The sequence below is a fragment of the Haemaphysalis longicornis genome, unplaced genomic scaffold (genome assembly GCF_048455015.1).
Source record: "Haemaphysalis longicornis isolate Haplotype H1 unplaced genomic scaffold, Haemaphysalis longicornis Haplotype H1 scaffold_3, whole genome shotgun sequence".
Taxonomy (NCBI): Eukaryota; Metazoa; Arthropoda; class Arachnida; order Ixodida; family Ixodidae; genus Haemaphysalis; species Haemaphysalis longicornis.
Genome location: NW_027526335.1, coordinates 174,637,062 through 174,662,517, shown reverse-complemented (window position 1 = coordinate 174,662,517; position 25,456 = coordinate 174,637,062). Strand labels below are relative to the sequence as shown.

At 48.6% G+C, this 25,456-nt stretch overlaps 1 protein-coding gene across 1 annotated transcript in view; it reads right to left on the bottom strand.

The window, feature by feature from the left end:
- Positions 1-25,456, bottom strand: part of LOC144175545 (2-Hydroxyacid oxidase 1-like) — an 85,186-nt gene that overhangs the window by 15,500 nt on the left and 44,230 nt on the right. The window contains exons 7-8 of the mRNA XM_077704616.1: positions 25,204-25,362; positions 17,245-17,314 (exon numbers count right to left, since the gene is read on the bottom strand). Of these exons, the coding sequence (XP_077560742.1) occupies positions 17,245-17,314; positions 25,204-25,362 (229 nt within the window). The remainder of the gene's footprint in view (positions 1-17,244; positions 17,315-25,203; positions 25,363-25,456) is intronic.

Sequence of the window (25,456 nt, the reverse complement as noted above, 5' to 3'; positions counted from 1 at the left end):
TTATTTGTGTTTTGCTTTTACCGCCCGGCAGCGCCGGTCTGTGTTATCTCTGTGCCAAGGGAGGCGCATGTTCCATTCTTTCTTTCTGTGCCGCATGTGTTATCTGTTCTGATAGGGAGAGCATTCCGATCTAACGTGAACAGCCCGGAATAATCTTCTTGGATCTACAATGTTCTCGATGCGAATCGGCGGTTCCAGAACCACGCGCGCCGAAAGATAAAAAGCCCGCAGAGCAGACACCGGGGTATTCGATTCTGCGACGTTCGCTGACGCACGTCACTTTGTTGACCACTGTTTCGCCGCCTCTGTATTCTTTTGAGTTGTTAGGGGAGCACAAGTTCGCTCCAATAAACTTGTTTCTTTCCCAAAACAACTGCATCGTCCCTGGCTTAGTGACATCTGGTAAGGTGAGGAGTAGCACCCTTCATGCCCACTACAACCTCTGAAAGCCGCCAAGCCAGTCCAACAAGAGCCAGCCTCCGCCGGCAAGATTTACCATCCGAGTTCGGTCTGCTACCGGAGAAAGCGAAGAAGAAAGACGTCGCAACCAGCACCATGGTCAACCAAGCCGATCGTCCCGTCGTTCTGCAACAGCCACAGGATCCGCCATCATTCCGAGGAGCCCCCGCAGAAGACCCAGAAGAATGGTTGGAGAAACTGGAGCGCGTCTGGAAATTCAACAGGTGGGACGACGCAGAAACGTTCCGGCATGTTTTCTTTTACTTGGAAAATTCGGCTCGCACTTGGTTCGAGAACCACGAGAGCTCCTTGACAAACTGGGCTCAGTTCAAAAGCGAGTTCCTGAAGACCTTTACTACCGTGGTCAGAAAAGACCGCCCAGCGCTTTTGCTGGAAACTCGAACGCAGCACCCCAACGAAGGGGTCATGATCTTCGTCGAGGAGATGAAGCGAATGTTTCGCCGTGCGGACCCAGAAATGACGGAAGAAAAGAAACTACGGTTTCTGATGCGAGGTGTGAAGCAAGAGCTCTTCGCGTGCCTTGTTCGCAACCCCCCCAAGACCGTGTCCGAATTCGCGTCTGTGGCCGCCGCGATGGAGAAGACGCTCGAAATCCGAACAACGCAGTACGACCGCCCAATCAATGCGCTGGTTTCGGAGACAATTGGTGCCGGCGCTATTAACTCCAACTCACTACGCGACACCATCCGTGCAGTGGTGAGGGAGGAGCTGCGGAAACTTTTCCCGACGACGACGCCACACCCTCAAGTCGCTTCCCTGACTGACGTGATCCGGGAAGAAGTACAGCAGGCTTTGGGAACTTCTATGCCGTCTGAAGCACCCCGCGAGCCAGAGGCTATGACCTACTCCGCGGCTGTTCGTCGACACCGCCCTGTTCCAACACGTCGTCAAGAGGCCCCGCCCTACCGCTGCCCACTGTCGCCCGCCCAAACCCCTGTAGTACGAAACCAGACGCCGAGGAAGACTGACGTATGGCGAACACCGGATAATCGTCCTCTGTGCTACCACTTCGGAGAGGCCGACCACGTCTACCGTCGCTGCCCATACAAGAGACTCGGACTTCGAGGTTTCTCCGTCAACGCACCACGCCCCCCAATCCGGCCAGCGCCCATCTGACATTGATGAATACCTGTCCAACACCAGCCGTGGAACAGCCCGTTTCAACCGTTCGCCGTCGCCCTACCCGTACCAGTCGCCGGACCGCCGTAGCAGTGCTGACTTCGCACGTGGAAGGTCCCCCCGCCCACGCGGGGGAAACTAAAGGCGGCAACTTCTGGAGGTGAAGTTGCACAACGGCGGAAAACCGAAAACCCTCCAACAACGCAACGATTTGCCGAAGACTGTGACTTACGACATGCCCTCTTCCCGACGACCCGACCTAACCCTGACGTGACTCCTGAACACGACGACAACCACACGGCACGACGCGTACTTGACATGACCAAACCTGCTGCTGAGACGACGACAACGACGACGCACAGTACCCGACCGTCAACACGCACAAGCCGAGATGCGACGCCCCGACGCACCCGGAACTCGAGGAAGGCAGCGTCCGACGTCCACTTGTCCATCGACGGCTTTGACGTAGTCGCCCTTATCGACAGGGGATCCGACTACTCGGTGATGAGCGGGTCATTCGCGTCTAAGCTGAAGAAAGTTACAACAAGATGGGACGGTCCGCATATACGCACAGCAGGAGGCCATCTCGTAACGCCAAGTGGAACGTGCACATCCCGCGTCACCATAGACGGCACGACGTACCCTGCGGCGTTCGTCATTCTGCCTAACTGCTCCCGCGACGTAATTCTTGGAATGGACTTTTGGATGGACAACGGTACAATAATTGACCTCCAGACCAAGTCGATAACTTTTTCCTCTGATCACTCCATGACGCCGCCACTGAACCCCGATCACCGTGCTGCTGTAAGCATCGCCGACGATCAGGTCACCCTGCCACCCCGCGCAAGCTTGATGATCGCCGTCTACTGTGAGGATGCTGCTCCTCACATCGACGCTATCGTAGAGGGTGACCAAAGGTTGCTTCTCAACCGCGGTGTCTCCGTCGCAAGAGGCATTGCGCGCTTTAAGCAATGAAAATCCCATGTTTTGGTCACCAATTTCACCGAGGAGAACAAGCATCTAAACAAGGGCGCTGCAATTGCGTTTCTCGAAGAAACGCAAGAAGCAAGTGAAGTGATCGCGGTCGCTAACTTTGAATGCGCACGTGCAGATGCTTCCAAGCCGCCGCAACATTTCGACGTGAACCCGGCGCTGCCGCAAGAAAATCGGGACAGATAACTGGATTTGCCCCGCCGCTACAGCGAGTGTTTTTCGGCAAACTAAAAATTACGTCAGACACCCCTAGCGAAGCACCGAATTATAACTGCAGATGGAGCCCCACCTACCCGACAGTCACCGTACCGCGTCTCTTCACACGAGCGGGAAGCCATCCGGACTCATGTCGATGACATGCTCAGCGACGACATAATACAGCCATCGAAAAGTCCGTGTGCTGCGCCGGTCGTACTCGTGAAGAAAAAAGACGGCACATTAAGGTTCTGCGTTGACTACCGGTGACTGAACAAAATCACCAAAAAGGACGTGTACCCCCTGCCACGAATCGACGACGCCCTCGACCACCTCTGCCATGCGAAGTACTTCTCATCGATGGATCAGAAGACCGGCTACTGGCAAATTGAAGTGGACGAGAGAGACCGAGAAAATACTGCATTTATAACCCCGGATGGCCTATACGAGTTCAAGGTGATGCCTTTCGGGCTGTGCACGGCGCCAGCAACGTTTCATCGAGTCATGGACACGGTGCTAGCTGGCCTGAAGTGGCACACCTGCCTCGTATACCTCGACGACGTTGTCGTATTCGCCCGGACTTTCGACGAACACCTCGCAAGGTTGGAGTCTGTACTCGAGGCCATTCGTACGTCGGGGCTAACGCTGAAGCCTGAAAAGTGCCGTTTCGCGTACGAGGAACTCAAGTTTTTGGGCCACGTCGTCAACGCCGCGGGAGTCCTACCTGACCCAGCAAAAACTTCAGCCGTTGCGAACTTCCCAAGGCCGAAAGACAAGAAGGGCGTGCGAAGATTTCTCGGACTGTGCGCATACTACCGGCGCTTCGTCGCAAACTTCGCACGCATTGCAGAGCCGCTCACGCGCTTGACGAAAGACAGCACCCCTTTCAGCTGGGACAAGGACGAAGAAAAAGCATTCGGCGAGCTGAAAAAACGCCTGCAAAGACCGCCCGTGCTCGCTCATTTCGACGAAAACGCCGAAACAGAAATACACACGGACGCCAGTGATATAGGCTTGGGCGCCGTCCTCGTCCAAAAACAAAGCGGGTGCGAAAAGGTAATCGCCTATGCCAGCCGTGGTCTGTCGAAGGAGGAGAAAAACTACACTGCCTCTGAGAAAGAGAGCCTGGCAATTATATGGGCGATTTCAAAATTTCGCCCATACGTGTATGGAAGACCATTCAAGGTTGTGACAGACCACCACGCGCTGTGTTGGCTCACCAATTTGAAGGACCCCTCTGGCCGTCTTGGCCGGTGGAGCTTGCGCCTGCAGGAGTTCGACGTTACAGTCGTTTATAAATCCGGCAGAAAACACTCCGACGCCGACTGCCTGTCCCGCGCCCCCGTAGACCCACCAGCACAAGACTCTGATGAAGACAGCGCGTTCTTCGGAATCGTGACGGAGAGCGACCTAGCCGCTCAGCAGCGTGCCGACCCTGACTTACGCGTTATAATCGACTACCTCGAGGGATGCAACGTCACCGTACCTAGAACATTCAAACGCAGCTTACCAGCATTCAGCCTGAGAAATTCCATCCTCGTGAAGAAGAATTTCAGCCCCGGAACGCGAACTAATTACCTTCTTGTCATCCCCGCAGACCTTCGTGACGACATTTTGGAAGCGTGCCATGACGACCCGTCTTCCGGACATCTCGGCACAGCCCACACAATTGGAAAGATCAAGGCGAAGTACTACTGGCCCCGCCTTACATGCGACGTCACCCACTACGTCCGGAGCTGCCGTGACTGTCAGCGACGAAAAACGCCACCGACGAGACCCGCCGGACTTCTGCAGCCGATCGCCGTCCCATCAAGGCCCTTCCAACAGATTGGAATGGACCTTCTGGGCCCGTTCCCTACGTCACAATCCTAGAACAAGTGGATTGTCGTAGCAATAGACTACATGACGCGCTACGCTGAGACCGCCGCTCTTCCGAGGGGGACTGCACAAGAAGTAGCCAAGTTTTTCATTAGACAAGTTGTGCTGCGACATGGAGCCCCTGAAGTCCTCATCACGGACCGCGGTACGGCCTTTACTGCGGAGCTCATGCAAGGAATCTTACGCTACAGCAACACGGATCACCGAAGAACGACGGCGTACCACCCCCAAACGAACGGACTAACGGAACGTTTGAACAAGACGATTGCGGATATGCTGTCCATGTACGTCGACGTTGAACATAAGACTTGGGACGAAGTGCTCCCGTATGTCACGTTTGCGTTCAACACGGCTATCCAAGAAACCACGCAGATGACAGCGTTCGAGCTCGTCTACGGAAGACTGCCGACTACAATGCTTGACGCCATGCTGCCTCACGTAGAAGACGACGACCTGAACGCCGACGTCCATGGATGCCTTCAGCGTGCGGAGGAGGCCCGCCAGCTCGCTCGAGTTCGTATGACGGACCAGCAGCTAGTGGATGCCGGCCGCTACAACCTCCGACGCCGCGCCGCCGAGTACCACTCAAGCCCGTTCTACATGGAGCGAATTTCGCCTGCGAATTCGCTGGAACGAACATTCGCACTTGCGAAGTTCGCAGTGCCTGGAATTGTCGTCTACATGGGGCCTGCGAACGCCGCGATTTTCGCATTTGAGACGCGCCTTGTTTGCAGACTGAATCAAGTTTGCCACCAGCAAAGGTTGTTGTGATTTTAATAAGGGTGGTTTTATTTTACTTTCTTGGCAAGTTGTTTCTGCCTGGCTTGCGGTAAATATAAGTTTATTTGCGGTTTTATATAAGAATCGCCTATTCTTTATCAATATACGCACACACAGCAGAGAAGACAAACGTTTTGGTGTGCTCGCGCTTTTGTCGCGCTCAGACAAGCAACGCCATCTGGTTTCCAAGCGTGCAAGTGGTGCCGAGCTGTGCTCCTATTGGCCGCAGGTCCGGCTCCTGTTCGCCGCACACGCCGCACGAGCGGCGTTTGCTCGATCGCTTCAAATGTTTGGCACTTTGCCGCAGCAACGAAAAAAGGTGGTTTTGCCGCACGAGCGGCGCCGCATCAGCGAATTCGCAGGCGAAATCGCTCCATGTAGTACGGGCTTTAGGCGATCATGTGTGGGTTTGGTCTCCCATCCGACGACGCGGACTGAGTGAGAAACTTGTGCGACGATATTTCGGACCCTACAAGATTCTACGACGTGTTGGCCAACTTACCTACGAAGTGATCCCCGATGGTGACTCCGGCACATCACGACGACACACGCGGCCCGAAGTCGTCCACGTGGTTCGCTTAAAACCTTTCTACAGACGGTGACGAACTTTTTTTATTTGTTTGGACTGTCGCTTATGTTAGCATCGGGTCGATGCACTCTTAGAGGGGGGGTAATGCCGCGAACCTTGCATTGGGTTTGTTTGTGTTTTGCTTTTACCGCCCGGCTGCGCCGGTCTGTGTTATCTCTGTGCCAAGAGAGGCGCGTGTTCCATTCTTTCTTTCTGTGCCGCATGTGTTATCTGTTCTGATAGGGAGAGCATTCCGATCTAACGTGAACAGCTCGGAATAATCTTCTTGGATCTACAATGTTCTCGATGCGAATCGACGGTTCCAGAACAACGCGCGCCGAAAGATAAAAAGCCGGCAGAGCAGACGCCGGGGTATTCGATTCTGCGACGTTCGCCGACGCACGTCACTTTGTCGAGCGCTGTTTCGCCGCCTCTGTGTTCTTTTGAGTTGTTAGGGGAGCACAAGTTCGCTCCAATAAACTTGTTTCTTTTCCAAAACAACTGCATCGTCCCTGGCTTCGTGACAATATACAATGTTTTATCTGCTCTCCCATGAGCGTATCCTTGGGCATGGCTATGTTGAGTAGAAGAGGGTGAATGTTTCCCCGATTTTCGCACGCTCTTAAGTTAATGTATGATGTTACCACCAAACATCGCCAACATAAGTTTGTAGATAAGTAATCCCTCCTTATAACAAAATCGCTTTACTCGAAATATCGCTGTATTCGAAATTTCTTCTGGTCCCAACCCACACGGATGCATTTTAGGCCGCATTACTCGAAGGGCACGAAGAGCTGGACCCGCTTAGAGCGAAGTGGCGAGCGGGAGCATCGCCGAGCGGCGGAGATACAGCGGCGAGTCAGGCGATCAACATGGCGGGTTAACAAGCTAGTGTTTCCCCTGTGATTTTCTCGAGCCGGTCATGCTTGATTTGCGCCATCCTACTGCACACAAACGGTCCAAATACGTGGTAGGGTGATTGAATTTTGTTCCTAGGCATTGGCCAAAAGCGTGGACGCGACGGTGCGCGAACACTGACACTCGAAGCCTAGAATAAGCAGTGTCGTCGTCAGTGGGCTGCCGAAAAACTCTTGTTTTGCAAACTTCATGGCTGAACATCGCGAAAAAAATTGCCGAGTGATAATGGAAAACCCCAGTGCGAAACCGGACAGTTTTCATGATTGCGCTATGTGCCCACACTGAGCGGTTAATCATTGTTTTTTGAGCTCAACAAGAACAACCTCGGACCCCAGCCACGGAATTTGCGACGCTTTCCAACGCGAAACTCTCCTAGCATTCCGTGATGACCGCACCAAACCCCTCCTCTCCCCCCCCCATTCCATAAAAGTGGCCACTGCCTTCTCCTCCTCATTCGCTCTACCGTCTGAGAGGCGTTCGAACGCCAGTCACTGTTTGGTCAAATTGGAGAAGGCGTTGCTAGCGCCCTGCAAGAACATGAACCAGCCAAAACTCACTAACTTTTTCGTGCCTGAAAAAAGTTCTTCTCCACTTAATACATTGTGCTATGATTCTTCGAGGTTGTGGCGCAAGGAAAGTTTAACTACTTTAGCTTCTCTCGAGTTGTCGCTTATATCAAAATACCGCTTATAACAAAATTTTATAACAAATCCTGCTGACTGCGCTGTAACGAGGGATTATTGTACTTGTGTTGTTTCAACCTCCATGGAGTTTACGATTCTTCGGCTTGAGACCCCCTTGTCGCAACAGAAAAAATTGTTGTCCTAGGCTTAGGATTAGGAGACCTCCTTAGCGTTTTTCATGGTTGAAAGTGCGGTAGTCGTGGTCGCAAGGCGCGCGGTATGCGAGTTCATGAGCCTCTTTGATTGGCGCCTTGTTCTCTCCCTGAACGTTGTGCTTGGATCTCCAGGTGACTTTATAAACTTTCTGAATTTTGGAAGAGAGTATTTTACTGAAGCGGTAGGTATTCTGCTTGCAGAGCACAGTCTCGTGCCGTTCGAGAGGCTGTAGTGATCTTTACGCTTCTATTCGATACTTCCGATGGTCGGGTTGGCAAGTGTGTCTCCAATTTAAGTGTGCTTGTACCTGTAGGTAGAAGGGCCATGCAGCCACAAATATTGCTTGAGTAGTCACCCACGAAAATATGTGCGCATTTTTATCAATATGGGCGCATTTTTACGGCTCTACCACATCTGCTGTCGAGTACAAAAAAGAGCTCCAGTAACTGCCCGAAGGTTATGAACCCCATGATTTTTTAGAACACTATTGTTTTTCAATACCAGCGTTGTTGTCATCGCATAAATGCTGCAATTCCATCTATTTGCCTACCACTCAGCAAAAAACTTTGTTTCTTTTTTCATCCACTGTGGCACAGATCTGGGCGGTATCAAGTTGCCCGCAAAAGCGGCCCATCGGACAACGAGTAGATGTCCACGTGCATTCAAAAGCGCAGAAAAATGGGAATTGCGACACTTTACGCTTCTCGTGCCACTGGTTTTCGAGGGAAACATTTTACACTTGTTAATAAATTCTTTGCCTTGTTTACAGGGGATCTCGAAAGTCTAAATCTAACTATATGCAGGCGTACGTACGATCCCAAAATAAGACTTCTCAATTTTTATATACTCATCTGCTGGAGCAAGGAACCGAGCGTAGCGTTTTGAGGTACCCCATTTATTTTGATGGAAAGCATGATTGTGTATGGACTGATGAGCAACAATTCCCTCCAGTGTTATCAAAGTGATAAAATTCGAACAGTAATTTACCGCGCCTACCGCTTCGCGAAAGCTTTTTAGGAAACATGTTATTTTCGAAAAAGTGAAACGCTTGCAAAAAGGAATAAAACCTAATTCAGTTTGCGTTTTTGTGTAAGGTGGTCCGGTGCAAGGGAGCTATTTCTGTTCTGTTTTATAACTTGCATACAGGAATACAACGGGCTCAGGTGCTCCAGAAGAACACACAGGTGTCTGTTTGCGTGCCATAGCGCCTTGTTTAAACTGCCTCCGTATCTGTACAGAGAACTCATCTGATGAGCGAGAAGCACTTTTCCACAATACCGGCATCGCCCATTCGTTACATAAAAGGGCACAGTTATGTATATCTTCAATGAAATCCATTCCGCACCACTTCCACAACATCAGGCTTACCCATTTGGCAGTGAATATTTTTTCTTCCCTACACTGAATCGAACACACATTGCGACCACTCTGTCCACTGAAAAGGTGCTGTAAAAACACAATTATGCAAAAGACGCAACTTAGACAAGCAAACTCACCAGTGAAGATTGGGGCCCAGTCAATAGGTACGTCGAACGCAGAAGACTATGCGTGCCATTCAGCTAGATGCCGGAAAAATAAATTCGTGTCACGGGAGCTGCCCGTAAGGCTACCTAGCGGTAGAAAATCTCTTACAGAACCCGTCCTCGAATGGCGACAAAATGTTTCCGACTGCTAAAAAGTTTGTGTGTAGTTAGATATGACGTGTTCCATGAGTTTAGAACCTGATATTAGTGATATGGGCCTATAATTTGTTGTAATGGCATAATCTTTTTTTAAACATTGATATCACTCGCGCGATGCGTCATTCAGTCTGGACAATAACTTGGGAAAGGGATAAACGAAAATTACAACTAGAAAACATGCGAGGGACTCGGCGTACCGACGTAGAAAAGCGTCCGGAATGTTGCCGGGCGGCCTACGATGAGACAACTGGCGCGTCCAAGGGAGCTGCGTTCGAGAGACAACGGGGGCTCGCAACGCGCCGTGGAAGCATGAACCCCGACTTGTGACCCCGTCTAGCGACGTCGACACTACACAATTGTTCCAAGGAACATGAGGTGCTACGACCCGTGCCAGTAACTACAATGTACTGAGACTCGTCCAAGTGTTTGAACACTTCGATTTTGCTGAGGCTTAGCCCCACTAACTCTGCTATCGTTTACCTGTGTCGGTTGTGTATTTATGTGGGGTTTTGGTGATTATAAATTAGTCTCGCTTCTAGACTTTCTTTTTGTATTCATTATTGTCTCAAACCTGACAAGCTGATAGCGAAAATAACTTATCATCCTTCAACACACTTTTATTTAAACTGAAACAAAGAAAATACACCGTTGGTTGATACAAAAAAAGTTTAGGGTGGTGAGCAGTGGTTACTTCTGGTAGCACAACCGGAGTCAACCCTTCAATCCGTGTCGTTAGATACGATGCGCCAAGACATCAAAGAGTCAGTGCATTCACAAATTTTTTTACTGACTCATTAGGTGCATCTCTGGGCATAAGTTGTGCCTCCGACATCTCCTACCAGGCGATTCTTCAGTGACTGGCTTCTAACTATTCCGTACAATGAATCTACGAATGTTAAAGGAGCCATGTTAAAGGGACTATGAATAGAAATTACGAGTTTATTTTCCTCCAAAGATTTAGTGTTTTATAGAGCTCACAGTAGTCGTCTAGCAGCAACCGATGGTTCATTCACTGAGAAATTAGACCCTTTACACCAAAACTTCAGTTTTCCCGGTAAATCGTGTTTCGTGATGTAAGAGATGACGTATCTAGGAGAGGTACTTTAAACAATATTTAGTACAGTGATTATGGCTTCAGCACACGGCCAAACGTGTTTTGTTGCCTTTTTTACTGTTCGTCCACGCAGATCACGCCACGATGCTTGTCAGGACTCCTGTCAGCACTCGCTTTGTTATTTACAATATTTGCACCTGGCTAGTTCTTGTTATGGTCGATAGTAGTCATTTCCATACCTATTATACGGCAACCATCGATATCGGGTATCTCGGCTCCCAGACATTCAGGATCATTCAGAGACACCTCTAAAGCCTCCGTGACATTACTGCTTCTGTTCATCATCGATAGAACAATGTTCCCCCTTCTGTAAATATATCCCGCTTCTAAGGCACGCACTCTACGCTGATAAATTCATCGTATGATGATGGTAGGCGCTGGCTGTTGATGAGGAAATGGCCGCTACAAGCTCATACGGGCTCCATTAGCGAGCAACATAATACCTATAAAAGCGCCATTGGAGACGAACATGGTTTCCTCAATGTCGTGAGCCTTGCTATGGACGGTGCTCTGGAAAAGTCCACCCTTCTTGCCCTCGGCATGAAGACAGCACAACGCAAACAAATCACCCCGCATCTGGCGCTCCAAATACCCGGAAGTTCATTGCGAAACGTTCCCCCACCCGCATCCCGGCCGTATGATTCCATAAAAGTAGTGCTCATTCTACAACGTCACACATCCCGAATGAAAAAGGTACCAACTCATTCACCCATTCACCCAGTGCACCGGGTGTCACGTTTAAAATTGGCATGGAACAATATGATTTCTTTGGCATTGGACAAAACAGTACTAATTAGATGCAATGCCTATGGCCCGCTCTTTAACATCTGCACCTCATGATTGTAATTTAAAGTTTATTCATCCAATCAGTGTACAAATCGACCAAGCCGAACTGGGCTGTCAGAAAAAAACGCTTCGGTTACACAAGGACACGTTTGCTTGCAAAAGCCCCCACAAAGCTCAGAAATGGTAAGCACCTTGCATGCTCTGAGTTGAGCTGACATTTGGTACACAGCGGGCAAGGTTTACAATGAGCTATTTCAGCCGGATAGCTGAAGACAAGTGTCGCAGCATCCAGTGCCACTCCGCATCAAGAAGTCCTGATTAAGGTTCTTCACGTCCGGGCAACCTGCAGTGAAGACCAAAATAAGGAGTTATTACAATAAATTAGGTTAGTGTACTAAATTAATCGTCACGTATTACTCACTTTTACTCTATTACATAACCTGTATCGATTATATTTCAGGTGGTTTGTTTCAATTGAAACCCTTGTAAATGTGTTGGAGTAAAATGTAATAAACACATGAAGTATTTTGGGGTAAGAAAGTGTTTAGTGAAAATTTGGTGTAATGTTTTTCTCCACCAAGTATTTATGCGGTTGACAGCGTATGATAAATTTGTATCAAGCTCTCGTGCTTCAGGCTAATTTCTAATGTTACCGGTGATACGTAATATTTCAAATCTACAAAAGATATATAGAAAAAAGCAAGAACATTTGCCGTCTTTCATAGTGTCGCACGCAGTATCATAATAATTTAGCGTGCAAAACGTGCTTCCGCAGAGTTACTTTCTCAGTGCGGCATAAGATATTTGTCAGGTTTGTATTGCAGAAGTAATATATATTGCAGACGCAAGACTTCACTCAGCCTTTGTGAACTCGGCCTCAAGTTGCAATTTATGCCAGCAATTATCGTTTGAAGAGTAATACTCCATTCGCTACTTTTCTACATCCTTATTTATGAATTTCGCAATTTCATTAAATCAGCAAACGCGAACAGAGGGAGGAAACACGTTTATTGAGCTCTCTGTAAAAATACGTCAAGGGGGAAAGATAATGCTCGCAGGCGATCCGGGAAAATGCAAGCGGGATCCTCTTGTTGCCACGTATTGACGTATTGCATTCCTTAAAACGAGAAACTACCTGTACGTTGGCTACAACCATGGATTTATAAGTACAAAATAAGCCCACAATAAATAACAGAGTAGTTGCCTGGGCGGCTGAATATTTATTACAGGGCGATCGGTGATGGTGGTAGATCTGCGTACTGGTCGTGCAGTTGATTGTATTTCTCGTTTTGCCGCACCTGCTTCCAAACAAAAGCAACATGAGTACGCTGAGGAAAGCCCCTGTCCTTTGGTTTTTAAGACGCAGATAACTTTAATTTGAACGTCGTACTCTGACGTTCTCGCGTGTTCTTTCCTCGTCGAGGCCATGTTAGACGATCGTGCGAGAGCCATTTATACGCAGAGAGAGAGTTGCGAACTCCGAGTGTCACTCACCAGGTCGTGCGCATCATCTTTGTTCACCTTACCACTGTGACCCACCCTCAATTAAATGCGCACGTTGCCATCAAATAACAGGTTTCAAGTTTGACACCCTGCTTTTAAGCTATTCTGTCTGGTTGCATCGCTGCGTGGGTCATTAGGTGACTGGACTGTAGTAACACCTAGGTGAATAGCGTACTCATGCCTTTGCACTTTCTTTCGTATAGCGAATCCGAAAGGATTCAGCAGATTTTAATGGAAATGACTCAGAGCTGCGGATCCTAGTTGGCGTATCTCTCCGGTTCTGAGCATAATTGTGGCAATGCGTGTATACGGATTCTAGGACACCCCTGTAAACAACCTCCCGGTGTTCCACTGGTTGTGGGATCTTAAGCACGCCCTCGTTCTAGACACGTACACTGCTCACCATTGACGCGGTGGAGCACTTCAGCGACTAAGTGCCTTGCCATCCGTGACGGCGAAAAGATGCCATAGGGACATGTGCTACGAAATGCAGGAATAGCAGGGCCTCCTAAGAGGGACGGTGCTGTCCCAGAATGTTAGGCTAGCACTGGCTTTGAGCTCCTTTCAGTGGTAGTGCATCGCGAAAGTAGCAGATAGTGTTGCTTAATGCCTGAGTTACTTCACACGAGAGCGCCTAGGTAATCGGGTATTTACCTATTGCTTCGGTTTAATGTTTCAAGATTCTTGGCTTGGACCATAGACAATAAGAAGCAAGATAGTCCGCATATGCCTGGGATGCCACCATAACTGGTTTATCGATTCATGATAGCTCGGCTGTGGCATCGCAGCCCTTATACCTGGCCACATAATAAAATTATAAATGTTTCGCTAAAATGGTAATGATGCTTCAGCTATTCGGCAGTACTGTAATGCCCAGGGACGTGTATTCGAGGGATAGACATTCTTCTGGCGCCTCGTTTCTTCATGAAAAGACTTTTACGCCGAGGAACACCTCCGTGTCCTCCATAGCGACCGGTGAATGTATTGTGTCCTCGAAACCAAGAGTTTTTACAGTTAAGCTGTAAATGGCTAAAACCCCCTTCCATGATTTTCCATTCTGGTGAAGCCGCTTTACTCGGCACCGCTCCTCTGCTCCTCCTTGCCACCGCCGACTCCCCTTTCTCAAGTTTCATACCCCTCACGACTACCGATGCCTCCTTCAGAAGTTGCAAAATCGGATGATAATGGCGCTAACAGCAGTTGCACTTTTAATCCGCCATGGGAGAGACGCGTGTCGGTCGCTTGGAGGAACGGCGCCCGCAGAAGCGTGAATGGCCGCGAAAGCAACGGAAAGCCGCTGCCGCAGAACCTGCTGCCACCGCCGTTGCCGCCTCAAGTTATATCTCATCGCTTAGCTCAGAATCCCTCCCGAGTGAAAAGCAACTCGACCGCTTGGATCGTCGATTTAATCCTATAACTCTCGTTGTGCCTGAAATGCTGTCGGGCGACATTTGAGCCAGCGTCTGTAAGTATAAGCACGCGTACATCATTAGTTACGCGTTGTTTGTTGTGCGTGCACGGGGATTGTGCGGAGGGTGAGCGGGAGAGGACGTGCAACCGCCGCTAGGCCTCATGTCCCCACAGATGACGTGCCCGTTGTGCTGGTGGCGGATTTCATCGTGGACGTCTCACTGTCCAAAGCGAACTGAGTTCTGTCCTCAGTGTCAAGTGGTCTCAGAGGTTGGTGTGTTACACGGACAGCAAGATGGCTACCACGCAGACGGGATATGGGTAGATTCGAGTCCGCGCAAGTTTAATTAAGATACCTGGTTAGGAATAATGGCAATCGAAAATTACAAATAAACGTGTTTTGTATCGTGCACTCCTTGGACTGCGCCCAGCTTCGCTAGTCGTCCATCTTCACGGAGTGGAAGAGCATTGAATGTTTTCTCTACACTTTGCGTATGCATTGAATTTTATGCATTGAAGCTTAGGCGCACCTTTGTCGAGAAAACAGCATGTGTGGTGCTCTAGTCTTCCCCCATTGGCACTTTGGCACCATTAGCTAAGAAAGGGAAGCGCACTCTAGGAATTCAATTAAAGGAAGGTATTTCGGAAGAGTAAATTGCTAATAACGTTATGCATCCCTTGCCTTGTGCATTTCAATGAACTGAAACTACAAATACCCTAAACCTGTCTCCACGAGATGCCTGGAAAGCGTGTTAAAACTTTTCCGCGAGGTACTAAGGAGCCATTAAGGGAGATGGAGTCTGACACTCGGACAAATAGTTACTGGAAAGCCAGCATCCTGTGGTTCTCCCGGTATTCGTCGGATTGGTTTGTGAATAGTAGTAGTAAATAGCCTTGCAAAGTTTTACTGATAAACTATTTCTTGGGTCGTGTTAGAGCCTGAGGATGTTACTTCACTTCACAAAATAACTGATGTAATTTTGCCTAAATATCGCTTTTTAGATGTTTACTTTGTTATGCCAAACTTTTGCGTATCTGAAAGGTGCACACACTCAAAAAGTTTGCATCTTGTCTTTTTTGTTGTTGCGATAAGTAGCTTAGAAAGTAGTTATAAGTAGTTTAGAAACCTCATTTACACTATTGCGTGGCGGTTGTTTTATTAAAGACGTTTTTAATGCGGCCAGTCGCAGTTTCGGTTTCAGCGGGTACCCCGAAAGGCTGGATTTGGTATAAACAAAGCTGCCACGTGACTGTCGGACGGTTATCCCAGAGCAGAGCTGCAGTAGCACTGTCGATTCCGCTTCGGCGGCAGTTTCGGCTAATACCCCTACGTACTGATCCCGTCAGCCACTTAATTGAAAAGCAACCGTGGACGTGATGCAAGCGTTGCGACTGCAAATTGCTGCCGCGGCTACAGAATGACGCGTGACGCTCGAGACAGTGCGTGGGGAGACGCGCGCTGGGAGCAGCCGGACGGTTTGCCTACAGGTATGCCTACAGATGTGTTGGGCTTGACACTGTGGCGGATATTCGGCTGCTGCTCTTGTAAGCGGTGCAGGTGACGATTTTTAATGCAATTCGCCATCGCATCATTAACTCCTTTCTCGTATGTGCTTCGTTGTTTGGAACTTGAGTCTCATTTCGTGCAGCTGTCACTCGATCTACCTGCGCCGGCCTTCACCACTTCACGACCGTGGCCACCGCCTGCGCAGTGACCGTGCGGCTCGCTTAATGCGCTTTTCGTGTATTCGGCACGTTTTTGCGTCTAGTGTAATAAAAAGCAACAAAAATAGAGCGCCTGGAACAGCTGTAAAACTTAGGTAGCGGCCAGCTGCCCGATGAGCCAACGATCGGATCGTTAGTTGCTCGAGAGCAGAATTTCCGACCTGCGATCAAAGTGGCGAGCCGGCGAGAAACGCCGGCAGTGCGGAAGCGGCCAACACAAACTTGTGACGTGTTTCGAGGTTGTTTATGTACTCCACATCCAGGGAATGTCAATTGCGCAAGGTCCTCCGCTGGCTACTCGGTTGCATTTCGCACTCTTTACAATTGATTTTAAATATGTTGTATAGGCTGTATTTGGAGCCCTATATTTTGCATATTATGCATGTGCGTTCACGCCAATCTATATCCGAAGTTATCTCGCCTTCAAAATTTTCATTCAGTACCCCTTTAATGTCTCTACATTCTTATAACGACAAAGTTCTAACATGAAGGTTAAAGACGAGTTTGTTACCTAGCCTAGGAACGTATTTTGCCCATGCTGCTGCTGTTCGCTATCTGGGCTAAGATTTCTTTTTTCGTCGCGATAGTAATTTTCGGCGTTCGTTTGACATATCGCAGTGTCAAATTTTAATTTTTTCAGTTGAGCTTTGGTGGTGACCACACCCAAAAATAACTAACTAATGCCAGAGTCCTTCAAAGCATTGAAGGACTCTGCTAATGCTGAGGTGTCGCCGCTTTTCCCATTTCACAATTATGAAAAGTGTAGCCGTAGAGCACGAGTGGAAGAAAATAAAGGACTAGTCCGAAGTAATTCTCGCTAACATTTTCAGGAAATTTCCACTCTCAAATTACCGTGTAATCGTGGTCGCGGGAGGCTGGAGGGGTGTTTTAGGGACCAGGGACTGGACTATAAATGAAAGCTAAGTGATGATAGAGCTCGGCAGGGTTCCTTAGTCCTCCGCCAATTGTACCTTACTGCTTCTGTGGCGATTTTTAGCAGCTCTTGCTTACGTCGTCATAAAGATGGTGTCTCTGTCTATTTCTGCGACAACATCTTGCGTTAAATACATAGAAAGCAAATTTTTGTGTAAATATAACAGCTTAATCAAAGCGTTTCCCATTTGGGTGTACCCGCCAGTTAGCCGAAACATAGGCTCTATATTGGGGCTTCCTATTTCTGCTGACTCAACCTTTGTTATCCGGAAAATGGAGCCTTTATATCCTCACAAGCGACCGCAAATGTGAACTACTTACCTAGAAGGGCGAGACACTTGTCCAGGTCACGTCTGATGCACCCGAGCACTTCAGAGACCCCTTGTTCGCCCTGCAATAACAATAATGGCTTAACCTAGAGACAGGCGTCGAGGTTCTTGGTACACTCTTCATGCTCGCTGTGCTGCTTTCGCTTTGTTCTCCTACTTTTGAGGTACTACTCTGAAGCATGCTAGCATAAAAAAACGTAACTGCCGATATTAAGTACGTATATACCCACTTTCGCACAGCTGATTTACCTGCCAGTCGTTTCACCGTACTTCAAAAAGTCATTGCAGCGAACCTAAAGGCGAATGCCTGCACTGCGCCGAGAAGTATTTGGCACCACTGCGATCGAGTGCACACCTCGGACATATTTATGCGGATGCATGTGACGTGAAATACGTGGTGGGCGGCAACATAAATTGACTTTGTCCTCTTTTTTTAAATAATACGACGCCAACACCATCCATAAATGTTAAACGGGCTTTGTTAAGGTGGATGATCGACGACAACCGCCTGATCTTCTACAGATGCCGTTTATCTCAAGTCAAACGCCGAGATATCAACACAAATAATCTTTTGGGTAGGAATCACATACCATAGATAAATGAACAATCTCTTGTCGGAGACGCACTCGTTCAAATTAAGGACGTGAAGGTGAGGTTGGCCCGGCCTGTAAGCTACTGGTTGCACGGATGAATGGTGTGAGAAGTTACGAAAAAGAGATACTTCGCGAACACAAAAAAGTAGATTCGGAGCCAAAAAATCAGATTCCGATGGCCCAGAATGGGATCGAGTGGAGACGGTAGAAGAGGCCTTCGTCCTGCAGTGGACATGAAATGGAAAATTATGGCACAAAACCAGACAAGAGCTGTTCTTACGAATATTGCGTGAATTTCACGTCCTTGCCTTAATCGGTCTTTAAAACAAAGAGAGATCATATCTTCTGTCTGGATGAAATATTAAATTAAAGATTGGATGAATTATGTGCAATATTTAATAACGAGCATTTTCTTCAGCATAGTAAAGCCATGAAAGTTACATTCATTCTCTATAACTTTTTGGCGTGCGGCATGCAGTGCACTCTAAAATTCGCTCAGCTTCACACGCCCTCCATAAAGCCACAATCCTGCAGGTTCACGTGCTCAACCACATCACTCCGTAGGGTGAAGCTGACACGTGCGGGCTCGCACAAATGCTGCCGACCCAATTAGATTTGTCTGGTGGTCATCTACCATTGTTCTCGTTTTCACTGGCAAATGTCCGACAATTCCGGACTGCGACTGCGTTACATCGATGAGCGTCTCATGCCTTGTGTCATTTATTCTCGCACAGTTGTCTGAGCGACTAACCCCTACGCCTTGGCCGATCCCGTTCCTAAACTTCGACTTCTCTGCGGGAGCGCTTCCTCAAGGTGTAGCATAGTGGCTCTGTTCTCATTCTCCGTCTTACAAGTTTCTGATAGAAAATTGGACGCGCCTGGTGGCTGACCCTTCGATAGCCTCGCAAGCCTTTGGCGAGTTTCCAGGTATTTTCTTTTCGCTCCGTATTTTTGCCACGCAGCATTGGAAAGGAGATTTAATGAATGGAAGAGGGACTAAAACAGAAAAGTAAGAGAAGAAGGAGGCATACAAATCATAGATTCCTAGGAAAGCGATAAGATTGGTCGAGTCTCTAGGCAGGCGCGCAGTCCAGTTTCGCGCAGACAGTTCGGTAGCGACCTCCAGTACAGTTAAACCTGGATATAACGAAGTTGACAAAAATTCGCAACTTTTTTGTTACATGCGTATTTTCCTTACGTACAGGTTTCGAGTTCATGCTCACGCGAATGAAGCAGAAACTAAATCAAAGAGCTAGATGTCACTGATCGTAAACTCAGCCTTAAAGGATTTATTTCACAGTGAAAAACTGCGTGATTTGCTCCTGCTGCTTTCCCACAAACGTAATTTAGGTATCACTTTTTCCTTCTGACCCAATTCGGTGTCTTAACCCCTTTTAAAAACTAAACTTATGCTGAAATGGCGCCTTTTCGCAAACTTTACGCTTTTTGCGGCACTGAAAATTGTTGAGAAGCTGCTAGCTAGGTTACTGTACCAGGGCGGCGAGGTTCTCTTTTCTCGCCGGCGGAGACGGCATTTAAAATTGCGATCGTGTCTTGAAAACATAAAACATTTTGTTTTCTGACAGCACAACACGCCGACAGGCAGGCCCAGCACCTAACCTGCACCGCACTGACACGAAACGCACTGTAGTTTGTGGTGCGGGCGATGTTCGCTAAATTAGGCGGTTTCACCACCTGATTTTCCCGAAAAAGTAAAAAAAAAAAACAATGTATGATCGCCATCGAACTCTTTACATCAAGGTTAACCGTGGCATCTCCTTCGTTACATAGAGGTCGCAAACACATGGGTTTCAAAGGGGCTGGCAATGAAGAATTAAAAAACTTCGTTAAATCCAGGAATTCGTTATATAGAGGTTCGTTACATCCAGGTTTAACTGCGGTCCCCTTGCACCCAGTGGTTTTCTTCTGCTTTATCCTACCGGAGACCAGTCCCTCTGAACGCGCCATCCCGAGCTGTGTTTGTTCCCGTGCACATCCACAGACGGTACTTGGCACCAGCTTCAATCTCCGGAGCCGGAGACTTGGGACAAGTTCCTTGGTCTGCTGGAGTGCGTCCCCACGTCCAGGCGACTTAAGACCTGTTTCAGACCTCCGCATCCACCTCTGCCCCCTGCTGGCATCCTACATCGAGGTCATTTTGGTGTCCAACATTCGGCCAGTCAGGCCAGCCCTGTTCACAAGCACCCATAACACTTTTCTCACGTTGAGTGCTGCGCATTCACCAAGGGAGGAACAAGTTGCTTAACATGGTCATTTTCAAAGCTTTCTTCACTTAATGGGCATCACTTGTACTGTCAGGCATGCGAAAGGGTCCCCATGAAACGTGTCGGCGTGTTAGATGGGCTGCAAAACAGCTTCTTTCATCACACCCGAACTCCTTTCCACAATAAACATCATGCCTTCTGCTACGCCTTTCGGGTCGTGCTACCTTTGGACATTTTGCAATAGTGGTTGACGCGCCTACGCAACCCGTATGATGTAGTCATCCCTTAATCCAATTTAAGTCATCTCCAAAGCATTCCAGACATCCTCATCGTTTTCCATATTGCTGGGCTACAGCTAACCACAGAAACGTCATTTCAGCCACTCGCAATTAATGATCGTTGGCGGCTTTGTCGCATCCAGCCTTTTTCTGCCGAGATAGCGCGGTGAAAACCGTCGCTCTGTCACCGTGGTCAAACAACTTATATGTTCTCGTTGGGCAATTCTTTTACCTTCGCTAGCTCATTATGAATTTCGCAGCAATAGCCTTACGTGCCGCCCGGGAAAACAGCCGCATTCTTTATGGCTCTCCTCCGCCCACTAGTTCAACAATTGTTGCTGACTTTTAACGGCCCGCTCCAACATGTCCTCGCTTAGGCAAAGAGGCTATAACAAAGGCGCCCCTTTGTCCTAATCACAAGCCAGCCATGAGCCTATAGTTATTTTCCCCAGTGACCCCTGTCGCTGGTAGATTGCCAGTAGATAAGTAAAAAGAGGGCGCAAATGAGTCTATCGTAGTCACGTGTACACTGCGTTTACTTGCATTGGTAGGCCATTCCCCCTTATGGTCGACCACCATGTTCTATGTTCTGTTTTACCAATGTAGAGCCAGATTACTTGGTTGTTGATGGGTAGTTCGCTTCATAATGACACTGACTGCTCAACCCGGCCCCCGTTGACTCACCTACAAACGCAGGTCAGGACTACAACGCCTACTTTCTCACAATTGTTCTGTCCTTACGGCATCTTAAAAACAACAACGCCGCAGCACCTTGTAACTGCGGATCAAGACATGGTGGGTTAAATCATCTTAACTTGCGACCTGATAGCTCAGTTTTGCTCCTCGTCCCAATGAGCCCTTGTGAAAGAATGCCCCCACCATATCCTCGGCGAGCGTGAGCCTCGTTATAGTCTTGGCACTTTCGGACGCTTCTTTCCGCCCGGGCTCCACGCATCTGTCGACAATACCTGGAAATCGCTGGACTGCAGCAATCACTGAGTACGCGACGCGCCCTGCTATTACGCGTACGCTGTGACCAGCTGCGTAATAGAAGTGGCTGAATTTTGTCTAGGATTCGTAATCATGCAAGGACCCCATGAGACAGTTGCTTACTTGGCCATTTCTTCTCGGGCGCTGTTCTCTCCAACACAAAATGACATCGCCCAAATCACCGCATTTACAACACGGCTAGGCAATCGCCCAACGTACTAATTATTCCTTTGTGCGTTAGCCGCCCATTGGTCTTATGTAGCCTTTGAATATCATTTGTGACAATATAATGTTGATTACTCCCCTTTAGGCCTTCTATACACAGCCGGGAGCCCTGTGCGCCTATAGATATACTGTTTTCTAAATCAGTTTCTGTGTCCGCCGAGTATGCGCGAAATGCCGCTGTTCATGCTGATTTGGCCCGCCGTGTTTCGGGTCCAAGGGTTTCCTGAAAACAGGCAGTCCAAAGCCTTGGTACAAAGCCTTGGATCGATCCCCTATACCATCCGCCGCACATCCTAACAGATTCCCTTGTCCTGGTGGTGCACTCTTCATGCCATGTAGGCCTCTGACAGAAATATAGATGAAGAGGACTGTGGGTCAGTTGTAAAAACCAAGTAAATTTCAAAGCTCATGGTGAGCGTGCAAAAGACGACACAGCGCTGCCCTCAAAACTGTTTATTCTCGAAGAACACACATCTTATACCCGGATATGTATCACTGTCAATTACGCTCTCACTGAAACCGCTACACTGTCACTTGCCGTACCATCAACATGACTACCGCGGACTTTCGGGGTCTTTTTCTTTGTTTTTGTGTGTCAGTGAAGTTTATCAAAAACAACAACATGACTAACCAACGGTATCATTTAGCCAAACAGTTCATGTAGAGCTGTCGAGAGCGTGCCTGACGCGGCTATTTGCAGGCAGTCGTCTTTGTATGCTCGTGAAATCTCTCTAGGCGTTTGTCGAAAAAGCGCCATCTTTGCTTTACAGACGACGGTTCGCGAAACTCTCTATTGCATGCAGTTTATGATGAGGAGCTCGTGTCCAGCCCTAACTGGCTCACACGGGCCGTTCATGAGGTTGCGGATGTCTCATCTTTAGTTCTACCCCTTCCCACATCGTCGACACATGAACACCTGACGCCTTTCATTGTCTTCGCTGCCTATATTAAATTAAACTACGCTTTGGACACCGTTACAAACCTCACATGTATACACTGTAATCCACACCGAGACTTTAAGCACAACCGAAAGAGGTTATGCAAGGACACATTTGGAGTTACTCTGTAAGGCGACTAAGACTAATATGCTGTGATTGCAGCCTTTATCGGCTACTTCGTGAAATACGACAAGGAAGGATGTGCTGGCGCCGTATGTTGTTACGATACCAAGGAGTCAACTTGGTTCGTGCGTTTCTGCACACATTTTCACGTTCATGGACCACCTTCTCGGCACCGCGTAGTGATATATTATATCTGCACCATGCTTCTTTGTCGGTACCATTGATGCTTTAGCCTTGTTGATGGCAGGACCTACATGATCGTTTACTTAGTAATACTAATAATAATAATATAATTAGTGTTTATTGGTTTCATAAGCAGAATACATTAACGGGCCGGCCAAATCCGCAAGGGCTTGAAGGGCAGTTCCGGGCCCTTAAGAGTACAGAGCTGACGTACGTCACGCCCTTTCAAGAAACCTCAAATATTCTTTTCTAAATCAGAGACTTTATTAAAAATGTAATCTATCCCCGGTGGCTCCCGACATTTTGTAATACAAATGAGAAGCGAGCTATTTTGCTGCAACAAGTAACTTCAAAAAAGTAATCCAGCAGCAGCACCGTATAGGCGCAGGACAAATTTTATTCTATGCTTTTGTAGAGAACGGCCGCACGATCACTTACATTCTTGCAGTGGGGCCCATGCTATCGCCAAAATAAAAAATGAGCTGTGGCTAATTTTCCAACGCGACCCCAGGAATTTCCCGCGACTGGAACCCATATAACACTACATGGGGAAGCGACCACTTACCCTTCCGAGCATAAGCTCCCTATCCGCCCCAACGACACTGGAAGAGTTCATTGCCACCTTGCAAGACGCCAAAGCCCTGTCTGGTGAATTTATAGAATGTGACGCGACAACGGCCTCTCTTGACGCACACATTCTTAACTTGTAGAAGGGTGCCCATACCCTCAGTACTCGGTACCTCAAAAATATAAAAAGGCACAAAGATCTTTCTGTAAAACCGGCCTTTTCCGCTTAGTGGCGAGCACGCGGGATGGCGTCCCGGAACCAATTTCTTGGCTAGGGGGATGCCCCAGGGATTCATTCTTGAGCCCGTGCTTTTCAATAGGCCAGCTCACAAGACAACTCTATCGGTTTGGCGTGGCACTCTGAAGAACTCCTTGATCTTAGCGGCACCACTACTATGGCTACCATCGCCCCGTCGCCTCTCCAAGCTGAACTCCATCGTCTACTAGGAGCCCTGGATCACATGACCTACATGGCTCGTGCACCACCACCCCCCAGAGTTCACCTCCTCACTAAATCTCACGCCGCCATCAGAGATTTAATGGGGCTTACTATGATCACCCTACCATTCATCACATCCAGGCCATGGTAAACCGACTGGCCCAAAACGGAACGCAGGTCCGCGTCTCCTGGATTCCGGGGCATGTGACCCAGGGGGTCGGCAATCACGCTGCTCATAATGCAGTGCGGGAGAGAATTCAGTCTACGCCTCCCTTGATTGCTCCCTTGCTCCCGATTTCGCCCCTGGTGCAGGTCTAGATCCGCGCCCCCAACTGGATCGTACTAGACATTCTTGCTGAAAGCGGCACGCTGAAAAGACTCCAGCGGTCTACTTGCATGGTGCCCCCACCCTACCCCGCTCCGCAGAAGTTTTTGTTAACACAACAATCGCTAATGCTGCCCTTACACCCTCCTCACTGCAGAAATGGTTGCACTTGGACTTTTCAGCCTCTCCGTAGAGTCCCCATTGCCAGCAAAATATTTTTTCAGACCCCGAACACCTCACTTGGCACAATGCAGCTTTCGCGTCTTCTCGTGATTCTTTGCTCCGTGCTCTGCCCCTCGTCTCCTGATGACCCCCCGTACGAAGACCCAAGTTTTCTGCATGCTCTAAGTGTGTTTTTTTTTTCAGTTAAGAGTCGCCTGGAAAGGGTACTGTGAGATGTGGTCTGCACTAACCCTCCCAAGCAAATCCCTGATCATCTCCAACAAGTCATCTCTAACGATTGAGTGATCATCACCTCCCCCTCTTTTTCCCTTCTTCCCGTTTCCCAACTACGGCCATGTGGCCTTACCCATCTTGAGAAATGTTATTCAATTCAATTCAATTCAATTCCAACATTCCTGACTATACTGAGAAAATGTGAGAAGTCCATGAGACAGCCGTGCAAACATTTCGTCAGTTCATAATTATCGCAGCCGCTTTGGATTGGATCCAATGCCCACGCGGGAATGAATCGCCCATGAAAGATGGCAAACTACCTGTGATTACCGACGAAGGAGAATAAGTTGTTTCAATGAAGCGTATTGTTCAATCTACAGATGAGGCTGTGTCGAAGCGTGTATTGCATCTGCAGTTTCCGGCAACAAGCAGTCTGGACTGGTTATGTTAATATTGAGCGAAACTGCAGTGAATGCTTTCACTCGGCGTAACTAGCTGCGGTTGACCGACCCACTACCAGCAGCAACAACCGCAGGACCCTTCGTGACCCAACAGCCAGCATGCCCGCTATTCATACACTAGGTCTCAGTAAAGTGCTGAAGCTGAGAACTTCTGAGGTCCTTTCCTTTTTCAGCACTGGCACAGCACCCCTGCAGTAAATGCGCTCACGTTATAGGCGAGGCCGTATAGGATGGTTCGGCCTATGAAGACTGCTTTGGCACCCAGGGACAGCGCCTTGACGACGTCGGGACCGGACCTGATGCCGCCATCCATGTACACCTCGCAACGGCCGCCCACGGCCTTCACGACTTCGGGAAGTGCGTCCAGCTGCGCCCGGAATAAAACATTCTCGGTTGACCCAGAGCTCCTCGCCAGCAGTTCCTCGTGCAGAATAAGGAACCGGGAGTCTTTTTCCCGGTTT